Source organism: Eurytemora carolleeae, unplaced genomic scaffold (assembly GCF_000591075.1).
Source record: "Eurytemora carolleeae unplaced genomic scaffold, Eaff_2.0 scaffold683, whole genome shotgun sequence".
NCBI lineage: Eukaryota > Metazoa > Arthropoda > Copepoda > Calanoida > Temoridae > Eurytemora > Eurytemora carolleeae.
In genome coordinates, this window is record NW_019396594.1 from 44,347 (window position 1) to 67,903 (window position 23,557).

General features: G+C 32.9%; 1 protein-coding gene across 1 annotated transcript in view; it reads right to left on the bottom strand.

Moving 5' to 3' along the window:
* The window catches only part of LOC111706033 (GPI ethanolamine phosphate transferase 3), a 27,661-nt gene extending 4,380 nt beyond the window's left edge, over positions 1–23,281 (bottom strand). Inside the window, exons 1-24 of the mRNA XM_023478786.1 lie at positions 23,229–23,281; positions 22,427–22,508; positions 22,183–22,231; positions 21,082–21,139; positions 20,617–20,791; positions 18,867–18,910; positions 18,668–18,790; positions 18,255–18,295; positions 17,695–17,759; positions 17,203–17,281; positions 13,081–13,165; positions 12,511–12,582; positions 11,570–11,680; positions 10,689–10,759; positions 9,854–9,918; positions 9,016–9,133; positions 7,350–7,472; positions 5,919–6,018; positions 5,558–5,632; positions 5,129–5,240; positions 4,426–4,520; positions 3,643–3,733; positions 2,222–2,342; positions 1,173–1,379 (exon numbers count right to left, since the gene is read on the bottom strand). Coding sequence (XP_023334554.1) covers positions 1,173–1,379; positions 2,222–2,342; positions 3,643–3,733; positions 4,426–4,520; positions 5,129–5,240; positions 5,558–5,632; positions 5,919–6,018; positions 7,350–7,472; positions 9,016–9,133; positions 9,854–9,918; positions 10,689–10,759; positions 11,570–11,680; positions 12,511–12,582; positions 13,081–13,165; positions 17,203–17,281; positions 17,695–17,759; positions 18,255–18,295; positions 18,668–18,790; positions 18,867–18,910; positions 20,617–20,791; positions 21,082–21,139; positions 22,183–22,231; positions 22,427–22,506 — 2,160 coding nt within the window. The 5' untranslated portion in view covers positions 22,507–22,508; positions 23,229–23,281. The remainder of the gene's footprint in view (positions 1–1,172; positions 1,380–2,221; positions 2,343–3,642; positions 3,734–4,425; positions 4,521–5,128; positions 5,241–5,557; positions 5,633–5,918; positions 6,019–7,349; positions 7,473–9,015; positions 9,134–9,853; positions 9,919–10,688; positions 10,760–11,569; positions 11,681–12,510; positions 12,583–13,080; positions 13,166–17,202; positions 17,282–17,694; positions 17,760–18,254; positions 18,296–18,667; positions 18,791–18,866; positions 18,911–20,616; positions 20,792–21,081; positions 21,140–22,182; positions 22,232–22,426; positions 22,509–23,228) is intronic.
* Between the last annotated feature and the right edge of the window lie 276 nt (positions 23,282–23,557).

The following is a 23,557-nucleotide window of genomic DNA, read 5'->3' on the forward strand; positions in this document are numbered from 1 at the left end:
AAAAAAAAGTTTTACAGTTTACATTAAGAGGAATCATCCTTATTACATATTAACACTGAAATATAAAGATCTAAATATATATTTATAGCGTGACGCGGCTGGATTTTTAAAAATCACACTTTAAAGGCCCTAAATATACCATTTAAAAACGTAGTTTTGCCCGGAAGAGTCAAATGTGGTGGCCCGGAAGGGGAAATAGTGGTGGCTCATGGCTGCCGGAAGAGAAAAAAGCTAATATGTGGCCCGGAAGGGGAAATAGTGGTGGCTCATGGCCGCCTGCCTTCCCCCGCTCGTCCTAGCTAGCTGAAATTCGGCCCGGTACATGAAATGAACTGGAATGAACCGTGAAGTCGTTGTGGGGCAAGATCAAGGGAAGGTGGGAGAGGAGTGTGGGGGACTTAAAGGGACAGACCGGCTATGTAAGGTAGTTGAACTGAGTATGCAGTGTTGTGGACAAATTCTTTAGGATTCATTTGAGACATATCAAACTTTTTTAAGATCTGTAAATCCTGAGTTTGAGCGCAAAGTCGACGTTCAAAATCGTTCATTTTGGTGGATACGTTTCCAGAATTGTTTTTTTTTAATTATTAAATAACGACGACAAAAATGTAAACAAAATTCTCAGTGAACTAATTAGTTGTTTGGGAACAGGTTTAGAAAATAAAAAAGTATTTTATCATCGAAAATAAGTAATCTTATTCAATTATTATTTTCTATTTTCTCATTATACTAGTTTGTCATTATTCACAAAGATTTTCTGGAATTATTATTGAAAAAACGACATTTGAAGAATTTGAAAAAATCTGCGAATAAATTCATAGCAAATAAGAAATTCAATATAATGATGAAATCGCAATAATTGATTCTAGAATTAATTTATTGACAAATTTCTTTTGAGAAATATGTTCCTAACCATCTAATTAGATTACTGTAAAATTTTTAGTTTATTTTCGTCGTCGTTTTGTAGTATTTAAAAAAAACCGATTCTAAAAGCGTATCCACCCAAAAATACGATTTTAAACGTCGACTTCACCCTAAAACTCAGGATTTACGGATTTTTAAAAAGTTTTATATGTCTCAAATGAATCCGAATTTGTCCACAACACTGCATACTCGATTCAATTACCTTACATAGCCGGTCTGTCATTTTAAAGGTGAAAATATTTGCCAACCTGGAGGGCCCAGTAGCTGGCCATGAGTACAGCAATTATCCAGGGTAAATACTTGGCTGTGAGAACGGAACAGGAGATCCCGTTCAAATTTCCGGCTGAGGATAACCCCAGGTGGACAGACAGGCAGAGTAGGAAGAGGGAGAGAAGGGTGAAGAAGTATCTCCAGTTCCGGTAGAAACCACTCTCATTGTCCAGGGTACTCAGAGGCTGGCAAAACCATTTACTTAAGGCGCAGCCCTATTAAAGGAAAACTGAAATTTAAGATATTTTCAGGAGAGGGAGGGAAGGCAAACAAGAAAAAATGTTAATGCTACAAATGTGGTTTACAACAGGCTCGTTTAACAATTGGTATTAATATACAGAAACTTATAATATTGATAACTTTTTAAGTTTGTTCTAAATATCCAAGATTTCAGTCTTCTCTCGATGGCAAAGTTCAGAGGTCAGATTTAATGACTAACATGAGATAAGAAAAGTGGCACAATAACGCGCAATGAGGCACCAGTTTAACTACTTCTCTCATTATTAATTAAAGGGACTGTAAGCGTAAAATCAAGTGACCGTCCAATCAAAGATGGCAACGCACAATTTACAACGGTACACTTGATCAAAATTGTGATAGATACCGTTGTTTTTCTGACTCTAAAAGTGTTTAATTCTGTGAGCTTCTCCTTTGCTACTTGAAATGTGCAAGTCACTTTCGCAGATGAGCCGCAACTGAAAAGAAACGGTTAAAAAAACAAAAACGTGATACATAATATATACTTGATCAGACAAAGCTCTTATCAAGAGTACCGTTATAAATCGAGCAAAGTCATCTTTACAAGTAGAGGTCACTTGAAATAACGCCATAAAGTCCCTTTATTTAAGTCATTCCTTTGTGGTTTATTTAAGTCATCCCTTTGTGGTTTATTAAAGTCATCCCTTTGTGGTTTATTAAAGTCATCCCTTTGTGGTTTATTTAAGTCATCCCTTTGTGGTTTATTAAAGTCATCCCTTTGTGGTTTAAGTTTGCAGTTTTGACTCGTTAAGTGTCAAAGTAATGGTTCCTTGTGGTATTGTGTGAGTACACAGTCTGGACCGTCCTCCTCCCTGCATCTCACGTACAAGAAGGATAACCGGGTCAAACCCACGCTGCCCAGGATCAACAGGCTCACAGGGACAGATTTCCTGCTCCGAGGAAATAGATCTAGTTCAGGGAATAACAATGTTTTTTTTTTGTACAGGGTGTCCCAAAAAAAACTCTTTTTAGACTAATAACACTACATATAGTTCAAACTGTCAGGACTTCAATTTTTGTGCTACATAACCTCGATCTATTAGTTATCAATTGATCGGAAATGTAAAGACGACCTATAACTTCTTAAATAAACAGGGTGTCCCACATCATATAAGATTGTCAATGGCTCTAAATTACTATTTTCAGGACTAATCAGAAAATTTAGGAAAAATGAATCATTTCGAAAAATTTAATAAGGCTAATATAAAAATAATTTTGTTAGCAGAAAATGTTAGGTTTTTCGAGTACTATGTTTGGCTTTAAAGCTCTGTATAATGATCCCTAGATTTAATTAAGTTGTCTTTTAATGACTTATTTAATTATTTTATAAAGAAAGAACCAAGTTTACAGTTGTGGGAAATCATGAACATAAGAAAAAAGGACAGCATGAATTCCGTACAGTCGTCTCTGGAGTCTCATATCTTGTGGGTTATCCTGTAGTAAATTGGGATTGTCCACCAATTTAAATTAATGTCATTATAATGAATATAAAAAATTCTTAAGACTTAATTGCAAATACAGGAAACTTTCAAGGTGATTTATGTTAAATAAATTGTCAAGCTCAGACTTTAGGATAAGCAGATTAAATTACAGTTGAATCATTAATCACGTTTTATCCATTTAAAAGCTTGGATATTTTTCTTCTTCATATCTATAAATAAATTTGGCTTGTCTGTCTGTTTGTTTGTCTGGGTGTCTGTCTGTTTGTTTGTATCCAATAAACGTCAAAACGGCTGAACCGATCGGGCCCAAATTTTTGTGGGACATCACGTGACCACCGGGAAGGTTTATGAATGATTAAAATTTAAAAAAATGTGTTTCAAAGGTTTTTAATTTTGTAAAAAAAAATTTAAATTCTTGAAAATCCGCGAATTTTTTTCTTCTTTGTTTAAAATGTAAACAAAAAGAACATGTTCATAATTTAAATAGATCTAGTATATTAAAATTCTTTTTGACAAAACAATTGTGGCGTTCATAAATGATCGGGAAAGACAACCGAATCCTATGGCTTCTCAGCCGCAAATGAAGTCTAAGAATCTAATTCCCAGCATATCGTTTTGAATCACTTAGCGAAGGACTGGGCAACATACCAGGAATTATTTCCATGACGTCATTTACGGTTCGGCAGTCATCAGGGTGAATCTGCCTTCCCACCCATTTTGACAATTTTAAATTTAGATAATTTCCTCCCTAGTGTGTAGTATGAGGTAAAGAAAGAGAGTAGATACAAAACAGAATCCTAGGACTGAGGATTCGTTGACAACAAAGGAGTTCGAGAATACTGAAATATATTTATTAATTAAGGGACTGTACTGTACATGAATACATAGGACATTAGTTCCAAAACTGTACTGTACATGAATACATGGGACATTAGTTCCAAAACTGTACTGTACATGAATACATGGGACATTAGTTCCAAAACTGTACTGTACATGAATACAGGGGACATTAGTTCTAATACCAACACTTGGCCCATTTCTGACACTGCTAGAAATGTGCCAAATATGCAAAGTTATATTTTACGAAAGTATATATCTTTAATTCCAAGACGAGTAGAACAAAACTACACCATATATTAATAAAAAATGGCAAAATACTGAATATTCTAAAAAAAATGAAATATATTTATTAATTAAGTGACTGTACATGAATACGGGGGATATTAGTTCCAATACTGTACTGTACATAAATAAGATTACAACAATTATCTGCATTGCTACAAAAACAATCAGAAAAAGGCATCATATTTAAATTCTAATCAAATATCACAATTCAGGCGGAAAATTAGACCAGGATTTTGCCAAAAACTTCGAGGTTGAGAGAAGCGCTTTAAAACCAGGGCTATAAAAGAGAATTATTGTTAAGCAAGAAAAAAACATTTTTTGTATCCCATCAAAATACTATTAAAATGGTTAAAAATTTGAATTGAAGGGTTCTTTAAAACTGTGACCAGTCCCTTAAAAAAATAACCTGAGAAAGATATAAGTAGATAAATGCCTGCTGAACATACATATTGAATATTATGTCCAGACTTCAACTCCAGAACCATCTCTTTCATACAATATCTTAATACATATTGAATATTATGTCCAGACTTCAACTACAGAACCATCTCTTTCATACAAAAGCTAAATCAGTTTATCACGTGAAAAAGATAGAAAATAAAAAGTTTTAAAGATTGCATAAATCAGCGCTGGGAACTTTTGAGAGGTTTAATAATTCCATCTGGGGGAGTGATCTGGAATTATTTTTAAATTTCATTATTACTCTCCGATGATATACATTTGGAAAAACAATCTGATAACTCAACCCAAACTCTACATTTAATCTTTAAACTGTGGCAACATGAGAGACATTAAATTCTGATCAAATATTCAGTTTGAATTATTAAAAACTAGTTGGAGGGCCTGACGTTTCCCCGCTTTTAATCTTAAATCATGATTTTCAAATCAAATCAATTTGGTCAAGCCGTTTGCCCATCTCAAGCGAACATATATTTAAATATGTTTTACACTATGGATCGTTCATCAGGTGGCAAAAATACAAGCGTTCAAAAATTAGAATTTTAGGCAAGTACTCAGTTGTTTCCCTTTTCAGGCAGTCAACATTAACTTCAGTGTTTATGGGTCTAAAGTAGTAAAAAATAATGTTTTAAAATTTCATAATTTAATACCTAACTTTCCAGAGGAGCCACATCCCGTTCGTGAGGAGGGTGAAGAACGACAAGGAGTAAATCAGAAGTAGGTCCATAGTTGGTAGACTTTCATCCATAGCATTAATCCAATCTATACATAAATACATAGTTGGTAGACTTTCATCCATACCAATAATCAAACCTATACATAAATACATAGTTGGTAGACTTTCATCCATACCAGTAATCCAATCTATACATAAATACATAGTTGGTAGACTTTCATCCATACCAGAAATCCAATCTATACATAAATACATAGATGTCAGACTAAATTATCCAACTGAAATATAAATATACAATTAAAAAACGGAATATAATAAATTATCTAAATTGTTTTCTTCTTCAGCATGTAGGGTCTTGGCTCATAGTTTAAATGTAAGCATTATTGACTAGATATTCATTTACCTGCTAAAACAGCCAACGTGACCCCGAAAAATGAACCAAGAAGAATTGAGGCACCGATGCATATCAAAAGAAATCCTAAAATAAAATTATTTCAAATTCGTGCATGAGACACAAACCTGTAGAGAATAAGCATAAGGGACCCCACATTATCAAGTGCCATCAACAATTCACAACGCTAACCTTTATGATAAGAACCGGTCTGATTAGTCTGATGTGGGTTAGGAAAATGAGGGCTCCACTTCCGTTTGATCTATTGAGAATCAACTATGGCACCCTTTCAGGGTTTAGGAAGGACAAACCTCACTGAAGAGTTTACAAGCAGAAATTTACAGTACAAAAACAGGAAAAATGTTAGACTTGCCTGATATCAGTGTTGAGATGAGTCTGGATTGAGGTTTGCAAACCAGTATCGACAGAATAGATAAATGAAGAACAACAATGGTTAAACCAATGGTTATTGCCTGCAAACAAGTATAGGTTAAAGGGAGTGACCGGCAATGTATGGTAGTTGAACTGAGAATGCAGTATTGTGGAGAAATTCTTAATTCCTTTGAGACTTACAAGATGTTTTTACGGTGCATATTTGTTTAGCGAGAGGGAAAATTCAATTTTTAAAATCATCATAGATTGTTCATTTTGAAGAGATGATTTTGAGAATCGGTTTTTTCAAATTAGTCATAATGACGACAGAAATTTAACAAAACTTCTACATTAAACTAATTAAATGTTGAGAAATATATTTCTCATTATAAATTTGTCAATAAATCAATGTTAAAATCATTCATTTCTTTTTTCTCTTTATACTGAATTTCTAATTCTTTACAAATTTGATCGCATATTTCTTCAAATGTCGTCTTTAAAAAAGATTCCAGGAAATCTGCAGAAAATTTGTTTGAACAATGAAACATTAAAAATACCATTATTTATTTATGATGGCAAAAGTTAATTTTTATTTTCTCAATCTATTTCTTGACAAATCAGTCGTTAACTGAAGAATTATTGTTACATTTTTCGTCGTCGTTATTGAATTTTTTTTTAACCGATTCCCAAAACGTAACCACAAAAATGGATGATTTTGAACGTCAAGTTTGCGCTTAAACTCAGTAATTATGAATCGTTATAATCAGATCAACTCCAGCTTTCCTCATAGCAGGGCCTAGAGGTGTTTGCAGAGGCGCTTCTAACAGTAAATAGGAGTACAGGAAGACAGACAAAAATGGCAAATCCAAGTTAAACGTATACACATAAGAAACTTAAAGTATGAAGGAAAATTGATGAGGAAAACAAGATCCAACTGTTGATAATCTACTCCTAGCCAAAACTCCTTTTATCACATTTGTCATTATTTGTAAGTGGAGATTCTGACATTGGGTCCTTCAGGTTTTCAAAATTCAATGCTTGGTGCAGTGTTCCTTTTACTTTCCTCACCCTTCAACAGAGCTAGGAAACATTAATAGTGTATAGATTTATGTTTATAAAGTCATCAACATTCAACAATCTACAAACCTGCAAAATACTACTTTCTCAGTTCAACTACCTTACATAGCCGGTCACTCCCTATAAACTCTTAAAAACTTTTTATTTGTGAAATAGTGAATAATAAGATGAATAAAAATAATTAATAAGAATAAGAATAATAAGAATAATAAGAATAATAAGAATAAGAATAATAAGAACAATAAGAAGAGTAAGAATAATAAGAATAATAATGATAATGATAATGATAATGATAATGATAAAATAATAATAATAATAATAATAAGAATAATAATAATAATAATAATAATAATACCTGTTCGTTAAAATTGACCCAAACTGCCTGACACATATGTTTAGCTGCTTGTAGGAATTCTTTACACTTGATATATAGTTCTCTAGCTTCCGTTGGGGATAGGGCTCCAGGTCGGTTTATCACCTTTATAAATAACTAGCTGAAGAACCCAGCGTTGCCAAGGGACTTATAGTTAATCCCACTATTTACCCGCGCTAGGTTGTACATTACGATTCAACTATTTTTTCCTAAAAAGTTAACCCACTAAACTTAGAATCTCAAGCTAAGAACATTCCCGTGGTTCTCCCAAGTTTCCTAATCAAAAATGTAAGGCAAATCGGTCAAGGGGTTCCTGAGTTATGATGGGAAATACAAACAAAGCAACAGACTAACAAAGATTACAACTTTATAAATAAAGTAATTATAATTCATGAATTTTACTTTTCCCCAGTTTTCAGGTTCAGGTTTGAAGAAAGTTGAGGAAAAAACAATTTGCCAAAATCTGACAAATGGTGCACTGCAATTGGTATAATCCAAATTTCTTCTAGTACAATAGATGGCAAAGTAGAATTTGTACACTCTCAGTACAGTACAGTACAGGTGTCAATTCAGTTTTTGTGTACAACAACATTTTTAATAATAGTGATAATTTTAGAACAAAGTGTTAATCTTTCAGAGAAATAAATGCAATTTTATTTGTTCTTTATTTTCTGTTTTTACACTTTTTTATTTAATTTTCGAAAACATGTTAACTAATGTGAACAAATTTTGATTTTCTTGCTATATTTGACACTTGTGACGTCATGTTGCCACACATTGTACTTCATAATCTATTTTGTATAATCTGTATATAAGGAAGAATTTCATGGAATTACTGGAAAAACTTTGCGACCTTGTGTTTAAGAAAAAATTTGAAACATAAATAAAATTAACTTTAGGGTCACGTGGGCAGGATTCTTTGCTAAATTCTGATATTCAAGTCAACATCCAACAGTAAGTTAATAATAAAATGAACTAATTTTTGACAACATTAAAAGTGTATATACTCTGCAGTATATATTAAAATACTTGCATGGTTATAAACCATTGCAAACATTACCAAAAAAATTTTAAAATGATTTTTATCAATTTAAAATAGGGCCGCCGCGCTCGATTGATTTCTTCGGTATTAATAGAATACCTTTCTTGGAATATTTTACATTTTTAGACAATATTCCAAATTGAACATATTTTCGTGATTATTTATATTTATATTTACAATTTGCATATTAGAAGGACTGAAAGCGTATTTTCACGTGAATCTCTATACAAAGGTGACAATGCCCGATTTACAACGGTACCCTAACCCTCTCTCTATTCTTTATTGCTTCTGTTCCACTTTTTGGGGAAACAAATGAGTTTTAACAGACTGAACACGTAGTTTCAAATAATCCTCCTTTTCTAGAGTGGCATGTCAGATTGACATCGATGCCCTTAAAAGTTTCGCGTTTTAAAGATTTAATTATATATTCATATTTGTTTTTGAAAACTGATATTTCTTGCTTCAGAAAAAATGGAAAAAATTGTTAGAATTAAATACATCTACTGTTCCAGATTACTGATCAGATGAAGGTTGTAAGGGTACCATTGTGAATCGGTCAGATCCCATTTAATATGGAGTATCTTTGATGAATAATAAAAAACCGACCTCGCTTGCCAGGTTTCTGATTCTATAGTTTTCTTTCTCCGGGAAACTACCTCCAGCATTGAGGTACGCAGTTAGATATTTGTACACCTGGTGTACATTAGCCTTCATGTACGACATTCTGTACAATATATCAACATTCATGTACATGGTTTTAATCAACTCTATGATATCCCAATTTCGTTTTTAACGTGCTTACAAAAACAAAAATCTTTTGCTCTCAAACCCCAAAATTGAACTGTTGAAAAAAATTTCCTCATCTCTGAATGGTTTATTAAGTTTCAGCCTGAAAACAACACGCAAAATCAGCATATATACTAAATGGATCCTAAAAGCACTGGTTTTTAACTACTTTGGAAACAGGTTAGAACTTATGAATGTTATGAATCTCAGGATCAAGAATTCGTCTCCCATTTTATGCTAACCAGCTGTGTCCGAATTTAAATCTGCCAAAAACCGGTTTCAATTGAGCGCCGGCTCAAATCTTGAAAAATTGAATACAATTTTAAGTGTTACCAACCATATTTAAGCCGTGGCTTAAATTTAAGCCACGGCTCAATTTCTTTAAATTCGTCCTCTGATTAATTTAATTTCTCTTCGATATCCTGATGTGATCATACCCTGCAGGAATATATTTAATTTGGGGATTAGCATTTATACTAAATTGAAAAGATCAATCGTTTTAGATTGTCGATTCTTCACACTGAAGTTACGGGATCAGAACAAACTTATTTTGAGGAGAAAACTAAATATTTATTTAAATTGTTCACGAGTTTTTCTATTTTAGTTTTATGGGGGGTGAACTTTGATAAATGGTAAGGGGGCAGTTGATGATATTTCCCTAAATTTGATGAGATCTTCTTGGGAAAAGCTGGTCAGCCTACTATGTGACCCTGAACCACTTTCCTGAGCACAGATATTTTCAAATACAAACCAAATAGAGGAATTAAGTCACGATCAAAGCAAATTAAGGACTTAACCTATAACTTAAGTCTAGATCAAGGCAAATTGGGGAGTTATCAGCTGATAATAAGTCGAGATCAAAGAAAATTGAAAACTTGACTTCTAGCTGTCAGTTAGATTAAAATTGAGAGCTTAACTCACACCTAAGTCAAGATCAAAGCCAATTGAGGACGTATCAGCTGACTTAAGTCAAGATCAAAGCGAATTAAGAACTCAACATCTAGATCAAAGGGTAAAGGTAAAATAAGGCATACAGGCAGTATGCCTGAGGACTCAGATAGTATGTATAAAAGCCCCGCTTTGAGCCTGAAGTGAGAGGCATGTGTTAGTTAGAAAAGTCAAAAAAATTGAACAGCCTAAGACAAAAGTTATCTACAAAAAACGTGAATAGGGATAAGTCAAGAATAAGATCAAAGCAAATTTAGGACTTATCCTCTAGCTTAAATCATAATAAAAGCAAATTGATGACTTAACCTCCAACTTAAGTCAAGAACAAAGCAAATTCTAAAATCTTACTTAAGTCAAGATCAAAGCAAATACTAAAATCTATCTTAAGTCAAAATCTAAGCAAACATTGATAGCAACATAAATCAAAATCAAGAACCCATAAAAGTGAAAAATTAAATATGACAACTTCATATCAAGCTAAACAAAAACGATGTCACAAAAAAACCGCCAATTTAACTTGAGCCTTTGTGAGAATAAAATCCTTCCTTGATTAGCATAGTTGGGATTAAGAGTTCGTCAATAAGAGCACCAAGGTTAGAGAAGGGAACTGGAACTCCTGAAATACATCAAGAATGTAAAAAAAAGGCGATTATGGATTTTAGATGATGGACATTTTTTTGCCAATCAAATGTAAACTTTTAGTATCATTGATACTGATCAAATTAAATTTTTTATCCAAAACTGATTTGACAGGAATAAGTCAAGCATTAATAATATTTTTTTTTGACAACCGATAAGTAATGCTAAAGAACCCGTAACAAGTAAGACATTTTGTATTATCTCTATAAATATTAATAGCAGCCGGTTGTATTTTTGAATGTAGACTCATATAATTGCCTAGGAGCTGGATATGAAGTCCGATTGTCGAAATCTCTTTCCGGAGACTTGGAACCTCTGAAAAGTGACCTCCGTCGGCTCCGATTTTTTATTTAAGAGTTTCTTCGACGAATTACAACAGTTTTCTCTGAAACTTTATTTCCAAAACAATGGTAAAAAACTCATGCAGTTCATAATCATTTCTGGTAGAAATAAACACATCATTTTAACAGTTATCAACACTGAGTTGACAAATTACAGGAGATTATTTTAATTTTAAGGAGAGACTTTTAGACTGAAGGTTCACATATACAAATTATGTGGTTTTGTATTGTAAGCCTGGTCGGGTCAAATTGCATGCAGTGAATTAATTCGTTAGAGTTGAAAGTTTGTATTTTCATTCAAAACTACAAGCTTTTAAGAAGAACAAATCAGTTTATAATAAGTAATTATAAACTTGTTTTTCTTTGGGGCCGCGCATAATGAAAACTAGGAACTGCGAGATCATAAAGTCGTAGCAGAAGATTGAAGTGATGAGTGTAAAGTTTACCTAGAAGAAGAGATAGAGTTGGAACAAGATCTATCTGAGAAACAGTGGATGCTTCAGCTTTTAAATCAAATCCTAACTTTAGTCCGTACACAAACAATCCAGCTTCAATCTCTAGAATTATTTAGAGATTAGGATTCAAGCTTTTTCATACGTTTTAATATCAATAAAAAATAATTTTGACAATATGATAAAAAGGATCAAGGATAAAAGAACAATGATCAGGGATCAAAAGATCAAGTATGAATGTCCAAAGGATTAAGTGTCAAAGATTAAGGATCAAAGATAATAAATAAAAGACCAAGAATCGTAATTATAGGATTTAAAATCAATGATAAGAGATCAAAGATCAAATTTCAAACTTTAAGGATTGAAGGATTTAGGATCAAGGATAAGTGATCACAGATCTAATATCAAACTTTAAGGATTGAAGGATTTAGGATCAAGGATAAGGGATTAAAGATCTAAAATCATAGTTCAAGGATTAAAGGACTTAGGATCAAGGGTAATTAATTATCTGAAATCAAAGTTCAAGGATTAAAGGACTTAGGATCAAGGGTAATTAAATATCTGAAATCAAAGTTCAAGGATTGAAGGATTTAGATCCAAAGATGAAAGATTACAGAATTCAGATATTTTATCTGAAATCAAAGTTCATGGATTAAATGATTTAGAATCAATCTTAAGAGATTACAGATCTAAAATCAAAGTCAAGGATTAAAGGATTTAGGATCAATAAGAGATTACAGATCTGAATTCAAAGTTCAAGGATTTTGGAAAAAAGGTAAAAGATCACAGATATGAAATAAAAAATTCAAGGTTTTGGGTTAAAAGATCCCAGTTTAACTTGATTCAAGGACATTGAATCAAAATTTTTAAAAAAAGGGGTTGACTGATTGATATTTACGATTAAGATAGAACAGGAGAGAAGGACCAGCCTGTACCTGGGAGTGAGTCTCCTCCATGGTCCCCGCTGTTCGTCATACCATGATCCCCTAGCACTACTAGAACAGTGTCTAGGAAAACAACAAACAGTCAAGTAAAGCTATTATAGGTAGGGCAGAAGGGAGCAGTGCTTAGGATCTGATGGATCTGCAAAAATATACAGATCCACGGATCCAGATCCAAGTGGAAAAATATTACCCAACAATAAACAAAATTTTGCTATCAAAATCCAAATCTGAACTGTTAAAAAAAAGAGAGATCGTTTAAAATTTCAAATGATTCATCTAGTTTTAGCATAAAAAAGGCAAAAAAATGATCTTAAAGAAATGTTTATGACTTGAATCTGGATCCGGATCTATTTTTTACTGGGCAGATTCAGGATCTGGATTCGCATCAAAATGAAATGGATCCTAACCACTGGTAGGGAGAAAGGCATTACTTTATGAAGTTCCCTTTTCAATTTCAAATTTGTTACCATCATATTACAGATAGCCACCCTTTCTTGAATCTGCTAAATTTCTCTGACATAATCTTTAAGATGTTTTTTGAGGACTATGCCACGTGTTTACCTTCAGGTAGATTGTCAACAACATGTTCTATGACGGCGTTCATCTCTCTAAGCTTTCTTCTCATTTCAGGATGATTCGGGCCAAACTAAAATAATAAATTTGAAAACCAATAGACTTATTTTTTCTTATTTTTTAGGTGATAATTTTTCTTCTCAACATAAATTAAATTTTCTTTAACAATATTTATAACAGAATAGAGATATTCTATTCCAAATATAAATATTTAATCAAGATGCAGAGCATAATATGAATTGAATTGAATCCTCCTCCTCCCTTGTAGTTATAAAAGCTGAGGAATACTCTCCGCATAAAATAGAATGAAACCAACTGAGTAGGTATGAACATCATTCTTTTACTCTTGGTTCTGTCTCATATCATTTGGACATTTGGTCAAGAGAATGGTACAAGAGATATCCAAAAAGAAATGATTCACCATGATCAAATTGATCAAACAAAGATTCTGCTGAATATTACTGAAGCAAAGGGTGATCAAGACAAGGGTGAAGAAGATCTAGACAAGGGTGAAGAAGATCTAGACAAGGGTGAAGAAGATCTAGGCCTTGATCAAGAAGAATTAGAGAAGGATCAAGATCTAGAAAATGGTAAATTAAATCTAGACAAGCATGAAGCAAATCTAGATAAGGGTGAAGAAGATATTAATTATACTGATATTTCCAAAACTCAAGACATATCAAAAGGAAACAAACAAAAAGTAGGAAGAGCTAAAACATTTACTCAAAATCTAATCATCTTTTCATTTGGATTCCTCATTGCCTTACTTAGCAACTTCTTCACACACATGGTTAGAATCTACAAGCTGGCAGTTCCACAAGTCAAGATCAACATGATATTTATCATGAACTACTACATTGTGGAACTCATGAACTTCATACTGACTTTTCAGGTAGTGACTTTTAATCTTAAAGATAATAATTCTTGGAAATGAGACTTTTCTTCCTTTAAATTCAAGGGTGGGTTAAAAAATTTAGAAAATGGAAATTTTTACAGTGAAAATTCTTTTGTTTAATGTCAAATTTATAGAAGTCTAATTTTCAATTTAGAATTTAAACTGATAGTAGTATGTCAGCAATAATTGTTCATTGCAATGGAAGGATTATACATTTACAGCTTCATCTTTCAGTCTATGTCTGACTTTGTCTTCGAACTATCTGAGGAATGCCAACATTCTTTATCTCTCACAAAAACCAAATAGCAAAATTGTATTTTTTAAACCGTGTACTATCTTTTCCGATTTGAATCCTTTTATTTCCAATTTTATCTTCTTGGATTTCTTTGTTTCCATCTTGATTTTAACTTGTATACATAAGTACCTAAAATGGCAATCAAACTAAGGTGACACATGACCAACTTTTGAAAACAGATGTGCAGGTGGTAGCTTTTCCCAAATTCTAATATGTACCTTGAGAACTAATCTAAATTTTTGGCCCAATATCTCTAAAACTCTAAGATATAATCGCTGCTAACATTAAAAAAAGACCTACACAGCTCCAAAATATTTTTTTTCGTGAATTTATAATGTTGCATATCATTTTCTTGGTAATTGTCTAGATAGATAAAATCTGTAGAACTTTTTTAAAAATTAAAAAAATTGACTGAGTAAAATAAAAACGCTAAAAATGCACTTTTCTTAAAAACAAGCATCTTAGAAGGTTTTTTTAACCTAACTCATTTATTTTTCATTCATATTTTTCAAAAATTTGATATAAACATCATGATTTCACGATTTGTTTTAACTTCCTTAGCACTTTTTAAAACTTTGGTTGCAATTATCTCCAAGAATTTATGAGGTGTCGATCTAAAATTTGCAGGAATTACTCAAAGTATGTATATGAAATGGGAAAAGTTACCACGCTCATTGCTCGTGCCATTTTAAAAAATTTGTAATCATTTGTGGACTTTTTTTTGCCAACAACCATTTGAACTAACTGATAGCCATGTATTATTACAGAATGGTGCAGTTATGTTCTCATCTCTTTTCTGTTGTATGCCATTAAATGTTGGATTGGCAGTGACTTTTCTCATCGACTACTCTGGATTCATTTTATGCGGACTGGTGTACTCGACAGCAGTTCTTCGGCTACTCTTTGTTGTTAAGGTAAGAATAAGGCAGTAATCCCCAATAATCCAATTGTTTAACTTTTCCTGTTAATTAGAACAGAAAAACTATTGTACTTTCCTAGTTTGACCTAATGGTTAGTCTGGATCCTGTCACTACTTCTTGGAAGATATTAGGATTCACCTTGATTTACACTTTCTCTGTTCAGTTGGGACTTTTCCCAACCCAGCTCTCATCAGGTTATTTATAAATTTAATCTTAAAATGTAAGAGGGACTCAAAAAAATGTACAATTATCTCTTGATTGTCTGTTCTAAATCTTTCAGTTAAATTAAGTTATTTTTTTACCACAAAGCTTAAAAAACAGTTTACACCAGCTTTACATAACACGTTCAGTCTTCATGCCAAAATTAGTCGAAGTGATAATTTTATACCATTAGGTTATATCTCACCATTAAATGCATTTCTTACTGGACAAAATGCAACCCTGGCTTTCAACAATTACTCCATAGCTCACTGCGTTCACACTATACTATGCTTAGCTATCATTATTCTATCCTACTACTACATCAAGTACTACCTAAGGAAAAATCACAGTCTAGCAACCGTCAATGCTGAATCTGGAGGACCTTCAAAAAGCATGTTTAATTTCAAAGCTCTAATTACTGCTTCTGTTATTGGAAGCATAGCCTTGATTTTGTTTGCATTCACTCAAAAACAAACTCAAGACTTTCCTTTTGGAGTAATGTTGTCTTCCTTTATACTCTTGGGAATAAATATAAACTTGGCTTGTCAAAATAACATCAAAGAATACTTCTTCCTACAAGTTAAAAAGTTTGTCCTGACGTCATCACTGAAGGTTACAAATCCTCTGAAGAAAAAAAGAATTCATCCAACTTTGCAAGATTAGAGATGAGAACCCTTGCATTGTGGATATTGAGATCAATGCTTGATCTTGATCTTTTGTTAATCTGCAGATTGATTTAATCTTTATTTGATATCATGCATGACAATCATACCAAGTCAGGGGTTGAAGGGAGCTTTGATAAGGGGTTGAAAGGAGATACAACTTAATAAAAGAGATTAAGCATTCATCCTCAAGTGGAAATTGAGATAAAATGGATATCAAGATCAAGGGATAGGGATTATGAGCATCCAACAGAAAAGTTCCCAGCATTGCAAGACATATTTGATTCCGCAAACGTTGTGAAATATTGTTCACCTTTAAATTTAAAGTTGTGAGTGTAGTTATTAGTCTAATATAATGAATCACATAAATATTATTTACTTCAAGCGTTGTTTTTAAAGCAATAAAATGTACATGCTTTTAAAAACCACTACATTACAGTTGTCACTGTTAAGCCATGTTTTGAATAAATTTAACAATGGAATTTGATTTTTTTTGTTGTAAATGGCTTTTATTTTTAATGAAAGTTTAATAAGCTAAAAATTATTATGAAGGTTTACTCTACAAAATCAGGTCTTGCAGGAGAAAATATTTAAAAACCTCAAAAAATAGATGTTTTAGTAATAAATAAACCAATTGCAGAGCTGGCTCCATGGTCAATTAAAAAATCCCATTACATTCAAATAAATTTCGTCTGCACCTTCCATTAATTAATATCTTTTATTGATAGATTTTGAAAAACAGCACAGAAAAACAAATTACTAGGGTTGAGATGGCTGATGTTATTCCATTTGATCAGTGGAAAACTGCAACTAATATTTAGAAATTAAAGCTGAAAAATTATGAAAACAGTGAAAAGACGAAACAATCCAAAACTAATCATTTTCATTTTTTAATCTTTAGCTTGACCTATAATACTACAGTCGTCGTTGTATTCATTAATACAATGAATACGACTTTCTTCCCAGCTTTCAAGCAGCATGGATACACTTAAAAATGGAAACAAAGAGAAGCTGTCAATTAACAACTTCTCTTTGTTAACTTTTAAACTTGTCATTTGAAAAAGCTTCTTGGAAATCAAAATATTAAGTTGTCATCATTGTATTGATATAAACACCGACCCCTATATAAATATTTACCTTATGACCAGCATGATCAACTCCAAGATAATGACCGAGCAGAATATCCCAATCCATCCCCAGTTCGGAATACAAGAACCTGCAGAATCATGGTCAAATTAAACTTAAAGGGACTGTAAGCTTAATCTCAGGTGTCCCTCCATGCAAAGATGTCAATGCCCGATTTACAACGGTACCCTTGAAACCTTTATCTGACTACTGATTTTGTCATTTCCTAGTTGGAAAAGTGTTTAATTTTAAATTCTAAACCTTAATTTTAAATTCATACTTGAATCAGACAAAGCTTTTAAAGGTACCGGGCTTTACTATCTTTGCATGAAGGTGCATTTAAAACTATGCTTTCAGTTTTGAGTTTTGATAACATAATATTAACTGTGTTTAGGCTTTAAGAAGTTCCTGAGAAATCAAACATCTTTTACAGAGATTGGCATTTCAAGCAAAAGAAAAAAAATAGCAAGAAGACAAATTTTTACATTCATTTTATTTTCTTACTTTGTTACTTGAGTGTCAACAGTATCAAGATCCCAGACATCAAAGGAGGGCAGAGGAACAGATTTCTAAAATAGTTAGACTGTAGACAACTAATTTCGTCTTCCCAATGCAAATTAAATATCGTCTTCACCATGTAACTTAAAAAATTCTTCATCATGTAAGTAGAAATATCGTCTTCATGATATAAATGGATATATCGTTTTCCTCATATGAATGGAAATATCGTTTAACTCGTATAAATGGAAGCGATGTTCCTCGTACACGTGGAAATATCGTCTTCCTCAAATAATTGGAAATGTCGTTTTCATTTAAGTGGATATGCACAAAAGTGCAAATTTGTAGTTATAAATCTATGTTGCAAAGGCTACAAACAAACTAAAGATAAAGTAAACTTAATATTTGCTTTGTATACGTTATCTATGAAAAACAAATGACATTACATGGTTTCCATATCCCATGGAATGATGAGATTATGAAGTCCCATTTAGCTGTAGAACAGTTATTGGATACAAAAATCCCCCCCAAAAAATATACATTAAATTGGATAGTAAGCTGCTAACCTTGAAAGTGTCCGGGTAGAGACTTAGCCAAGTATCATCCCCTGAAACAAATTAAATATGAAAAAAAAGTTCGGCTATTACTCCCGGGTACGATTTCCATGCAGGATATCGAATGAAGTTTAAATTAATAATCTGCAGATTCAAAAGATCGAGATCGAGATCAGATCTCTAGATCCCCAGTACTAGAATTCCTAGCCCTGAAAACATTTTAGTGTATCTTACAGGTGACTTTTCCATTTACACAATTCTTGAAAACGGTACAGTAAAGTTTAAGAATGGATCAGATATCCATGCTCTTAACAATGAAAAATGTTGACTTTTCTCAATTGCGGTTGCTCCAAAAAGGTGAGTTGCGCATTTCTGCCACAGAAACAATGGAAAAACAAATTTCCTGCACTGAACGGTGGGTTTACCTGCGAAATGAATGGACTTATTATGTCTTGTAAGTTGGTTTAACCAACTGTCCTCCTGAATTTGATAAGAGGCAAAGTTACTCGAGGCATCAATAAACGTTGGCAAACTTCCAGTAGTCAAACCTAAATTAAGTAAATCTAGAACAATGTCACTTTGTTAAAAATAATTTAAAACATATCATTATATGTAAATTAAAACCTTTCAGTCGTTGCATGGTGGTAGTTGGGGGATCAGCCATAAACCTGAATGTTTTAGTTTTAATTAATCTTATTGTGACAAACTTCGATGTATGTTTGTGACAGATTTGTCTTTATTATCAGTCTACGGTCTGCAATCTACTCTGCAATCTACAGTCTGCAATCTACAGTCTACAGTCTACAGTCTACAGTCTACAGTCTACAGTCTACAGTCTACAGTCTACAGTCTACAGTCTACAGTCTGCAGTCTGCAGTCTGCAGTCTGCAGTCTAGTCTACAGTCTGCAGTCAGCAGTCTACAGTCTACAGTCTACAGTCTACAGTCTACAGTCTACAGTCTACCAGTCACCAGTCTACAGTCTACAGTCTACAGTCTACAATCTACAGTCTAAATTTTCCCATGAGTTCTATTTATATGTTACTATTAAGCAATAATACTGACACACTATCCCCTTCTGAGGACGAATATAAACATATTAACTTACGCACACATTTACTAGTGAGGAAGTTGAAGAGTATGACATTCAAACATACGCTCACATTGACTAGTGAGGAAGTTGAAGAGTATGACATACAAACATACGCACACATTTACTAGTGAGGAAATTCAAGAGTATGACATGCAAACATACGCACACATTTACTAGTGAAGAAGTTCAAGAGTATGACATGCAAACAAACGCACACATTGACTAGTGAGGACCAAAAGTGTGACATACAATACAAACATACGCACACCCAGACTGGTAAGGACGATCAAAATGTGTAACATACAAACATACGCATTTACTCACTTCTAAAGACGAACAATATTGTGACATAAAAAATACACACACACTGAATACTAAAGACGATCAATGTAGGCATGACATACAAACATACATTAACCCTATCTACCCTGGGGGGGGGGGGGGGGGGGGTTAAATCGTTTTTTTTTTGCGATAACTCAAACAGTATTTAAGCAATTAAGCTCAAATTTTCTGACTTTTCTAACTAACACATGCTTATCACTTAAGACAGAAAGCTGGGCTTTTGTACCTTTTGCCTGAGTCCTCAGGCATACTGCTAAAATGCCTTATTTAACTATATACCAGACTGAATCTTTATTTGTACCTACTTCCAGTCATTGGATTTCAACATTTTATAGCTCTTTAAAAGGTATATAACAAAATCAACCAGATTGCATAATTTTTGAAAAGAAATGCACAGATTTTTGCTCAGACGCCTTTAAAGGGAATTTGTACATTTTCTTTTTTTTCTTGAATACACATTTAGGTTTTAAATATTTTGCAAATGTTTTTGCACAATTGAATTCGCTGGGTCAAGGCCTTTTTAAAAATGTATAATTTGATGCAATTTGCGCAATTTTTTACTCATTTTTTGCTTAATAACTAGGTTTTGCACTGAACATTAAGATTTTTGCAAATTTTCTATTATTTTTGCAGATTATTGAAGTGGAGCCCAAGTGCTTTCCAAAAACGTATCAAATGTTATAGATTTGTATCACAATAAGAAAAAAAAAGGGAGGGGGCATNCCCCCCCCAGGGAACCAGACATGAAACAAGGCGTCAGGGTAATCATGGTTAATAAACTTTCTTTCATTTTCTAAAATATTTGGATATGATCTACTTCGGGTTCCATATAACTGGGGAAAAGGAAGATTATATTTAATATTTTAAGAAATATTTAAAATATTTACTGTTGTTTAAAGCAAATAGTTTAACCAGTAGAAAAACTACTGTATGTGTTAACCTGAAAATTTTTCCATGTATCTGTCCTGTGTCTGGGCTGGGTCTGGAGAGCCTATGCAGGACTGGTAGCTGGTTAATATGATGAGAAGGATGGTTTAGCTTATCTCCAGGTTCACGGCTAGCAGAGGATCTACTCCAGGTTGAATTCCAAGCACAGAACTCATACTTAAGAGCGTCTAAAAAGCGAAACTATTTAAGAGCACGAAAATACTCTAATCTTTTGTTCGATTTTCAATAATCTGATTTTTGACAAAACTATTAATGTTTCTAGTTTTAACAATCTTCAGGGCAATTTTTAATATAAATAATATTTACAGATATGGGCGAAGAGTTTTATCTATAAAATAAAACAAGGCGTGTATATATATGTTGCCTATAGCCGGCCAAACGGCTGGATCGAATGGGCTGAAATTTTTTGTGAACACTCATGGTGGTAATAGGCTAAAAAATCATGAACATTATTTACCTATAAGTATCACAATAGCTTTCTTAAACACTGTTGGGGGTTGATTACATCCACGCTCCTGGAACCAATCAATAAATCAAGAAGGCAATAGATTAATAACAAAGTCTTGCACGATATTTTGAACTAGTTATGGTTAAGGAACTTATTACTCTCCTTTTGTAGTAAATGCTCTACTCCATAAAGGTTTCTCGAACACGTATCTATCCAGGTACAATTCAGTTTAACTTAGCTAGCAATGGCTAAACCCGGACACAATCTCGTCAGCTATCAATGTCAACCAGCACACAAGCTCGTAATCGATCAATGTCAAACCAAGGGGTGCGATCAACTATCAATGTAAATATGGACACAAGGACGTAATCGATCAATACAGAACCAATGAACACGATCAGCTAGCAATGTCAACCAGGAAATGAGCTCGCAATCGATCAAATCCAAACCAATGGGCACGATCAGCTATCAATGTCAACCAGGACACGAGCTCGCAATCTATCAATTCGAAACCAATGGGCACGATCAGCTATCAATGTCTAAACGGACACAAGCAGACAACTATCAATGCCAAACCAATGGGCACGATCTTTAACTCATTCGTTTAGAACAAGAACACTATTACTCTCCCGCAGCAATCAAAGCGGAGTCTCTATATCAACAGAGTATATTTCTTCATGTTAGATTAGAATTAGGTCTACACAGCATAATTTCAAGTTATGCGCTGTTATATATAACGTAGTTAAGCAATCACGAAATTGGTATGACGCAGTTATATTTATATCTAAGTATCTAGATTAGGTTAACCGCAATGCAGAATTTACGTATCTACTAATGAACACATTTAGCTATATGGACAATGTACAACGTAATTTATCTAGATTTACTATGGGGTCTCTGTATTTATTACACCTCAACTGACTTTACGACAAGATGTCGTTGACCATCTGTATATCAAACTATCAATTCTGCAAGATCAAAAAGGCAAAGATAATAATATATATATATATATATCGAAGGTTAACACTGGCAGGTTGCAAAAAAGTCAGGATTAGTAAAATTAAGTTTAAGGTAAGTTTAATATTAATTTTGATTTATTTAAAAATGTTCCTGGCAAGTTGTTTCGTTAGGAAGAACTCGTCTTTGGAGTAGAAATCCACTAAAAATAATAAAGTTATATTGATAAAGTTAGATTCATATGCAAAGTTAAAAAATTTAAATTTTAAAATGCTAGAAAAAGACTCATTTGTCATTGAAACATCAACAAGCCAAGTAAGTGGGGAGTAAAAATTCTTTGGAATAGAAGTAAACCTTTAAATTGTGGCTTAAGGAATGGTAGGGTAAAAGGTTAGACCTGGTGAATACATATATCCCGAGTATGAAAACTGCAAATATCCAGAGTAGATATATCCCATATCTGGTAGAAGAACGCATTCCTGAACAAAGAATAATATCTCAAACAAACCATCACAAAAGTGTGAAATTAGCTACTCAATAAAATTCAAAAAATTTTAAGGAATGTTTTGATTACTTTTCTAATTAGCCCATCTTATACAATATTTAATTTACGAGAAATACAAATACACAACATACGCGAGAACAATAAGCATGTCTCATTTGATCTTAGATTCGAAACAGATTCTGAAAAAGAGTAAAAGTTGTTCAAAGAGATTTAAGAACATTTGCATTGTAATTCGTTCTGAGTTCTTTCGTGTCGTGTATCGTTAATCTTGATCATACATTAATTAACAATAATAGTTCACTAGATGCCGTCTTTTCAAGATATAGGGTTTTTTCGTTCACAATAACCCTGAGGTAGAAGCCCGAAGGAGTTCCGCGCAGGCAGCTCATTCTCTTTCTTTGTCTTGTAATTCAACGCTGGCTGCGCGGAACTTTGGGATTCTAACTCAGGGTTATTGTGTACGAAAAACCCAAATGATCTTGATATTCGATGTGGGTGACACAGGGCACTTATAATTTGAGAAAAATGCTTGATCAGAAAATAAAAGTATGACCACTACGGGATATGGAAGAGGAATAAAACTAATCAGTAGGTTTTGCATAAGAGTGAAATGAAAGCTTGATCCTGAGATTCACAAAAATAGTTCCGATCTGATAATCAACTACTTGCAAATAAAATAGAAACAAAAACCTACTTTCATCTTATTCTTCAAACAGGCAGGCTACCATTTTAGTTTTCATCTGAAAATATGATTTCATGAATATTATAAATATATAATGAAAATTTCTAAAATCGATTATTACTTACTGATTGGGTAAATGATCCTTTTTATCACAGTGTTTTATAAGATTTGATCACAGGCGGAGAATATTCATTTTTTTTGGATATTAAATACAATCAAATAGTAAATACAAAGTATTGAGAAAATTTCTAGAATTCTCTGTTGGAATGTTAATTGTAAATAAAATCAAAATATCAAATTTGTCTTGAAATATTTGTAAAATAAATTATTATTTGGAAAAA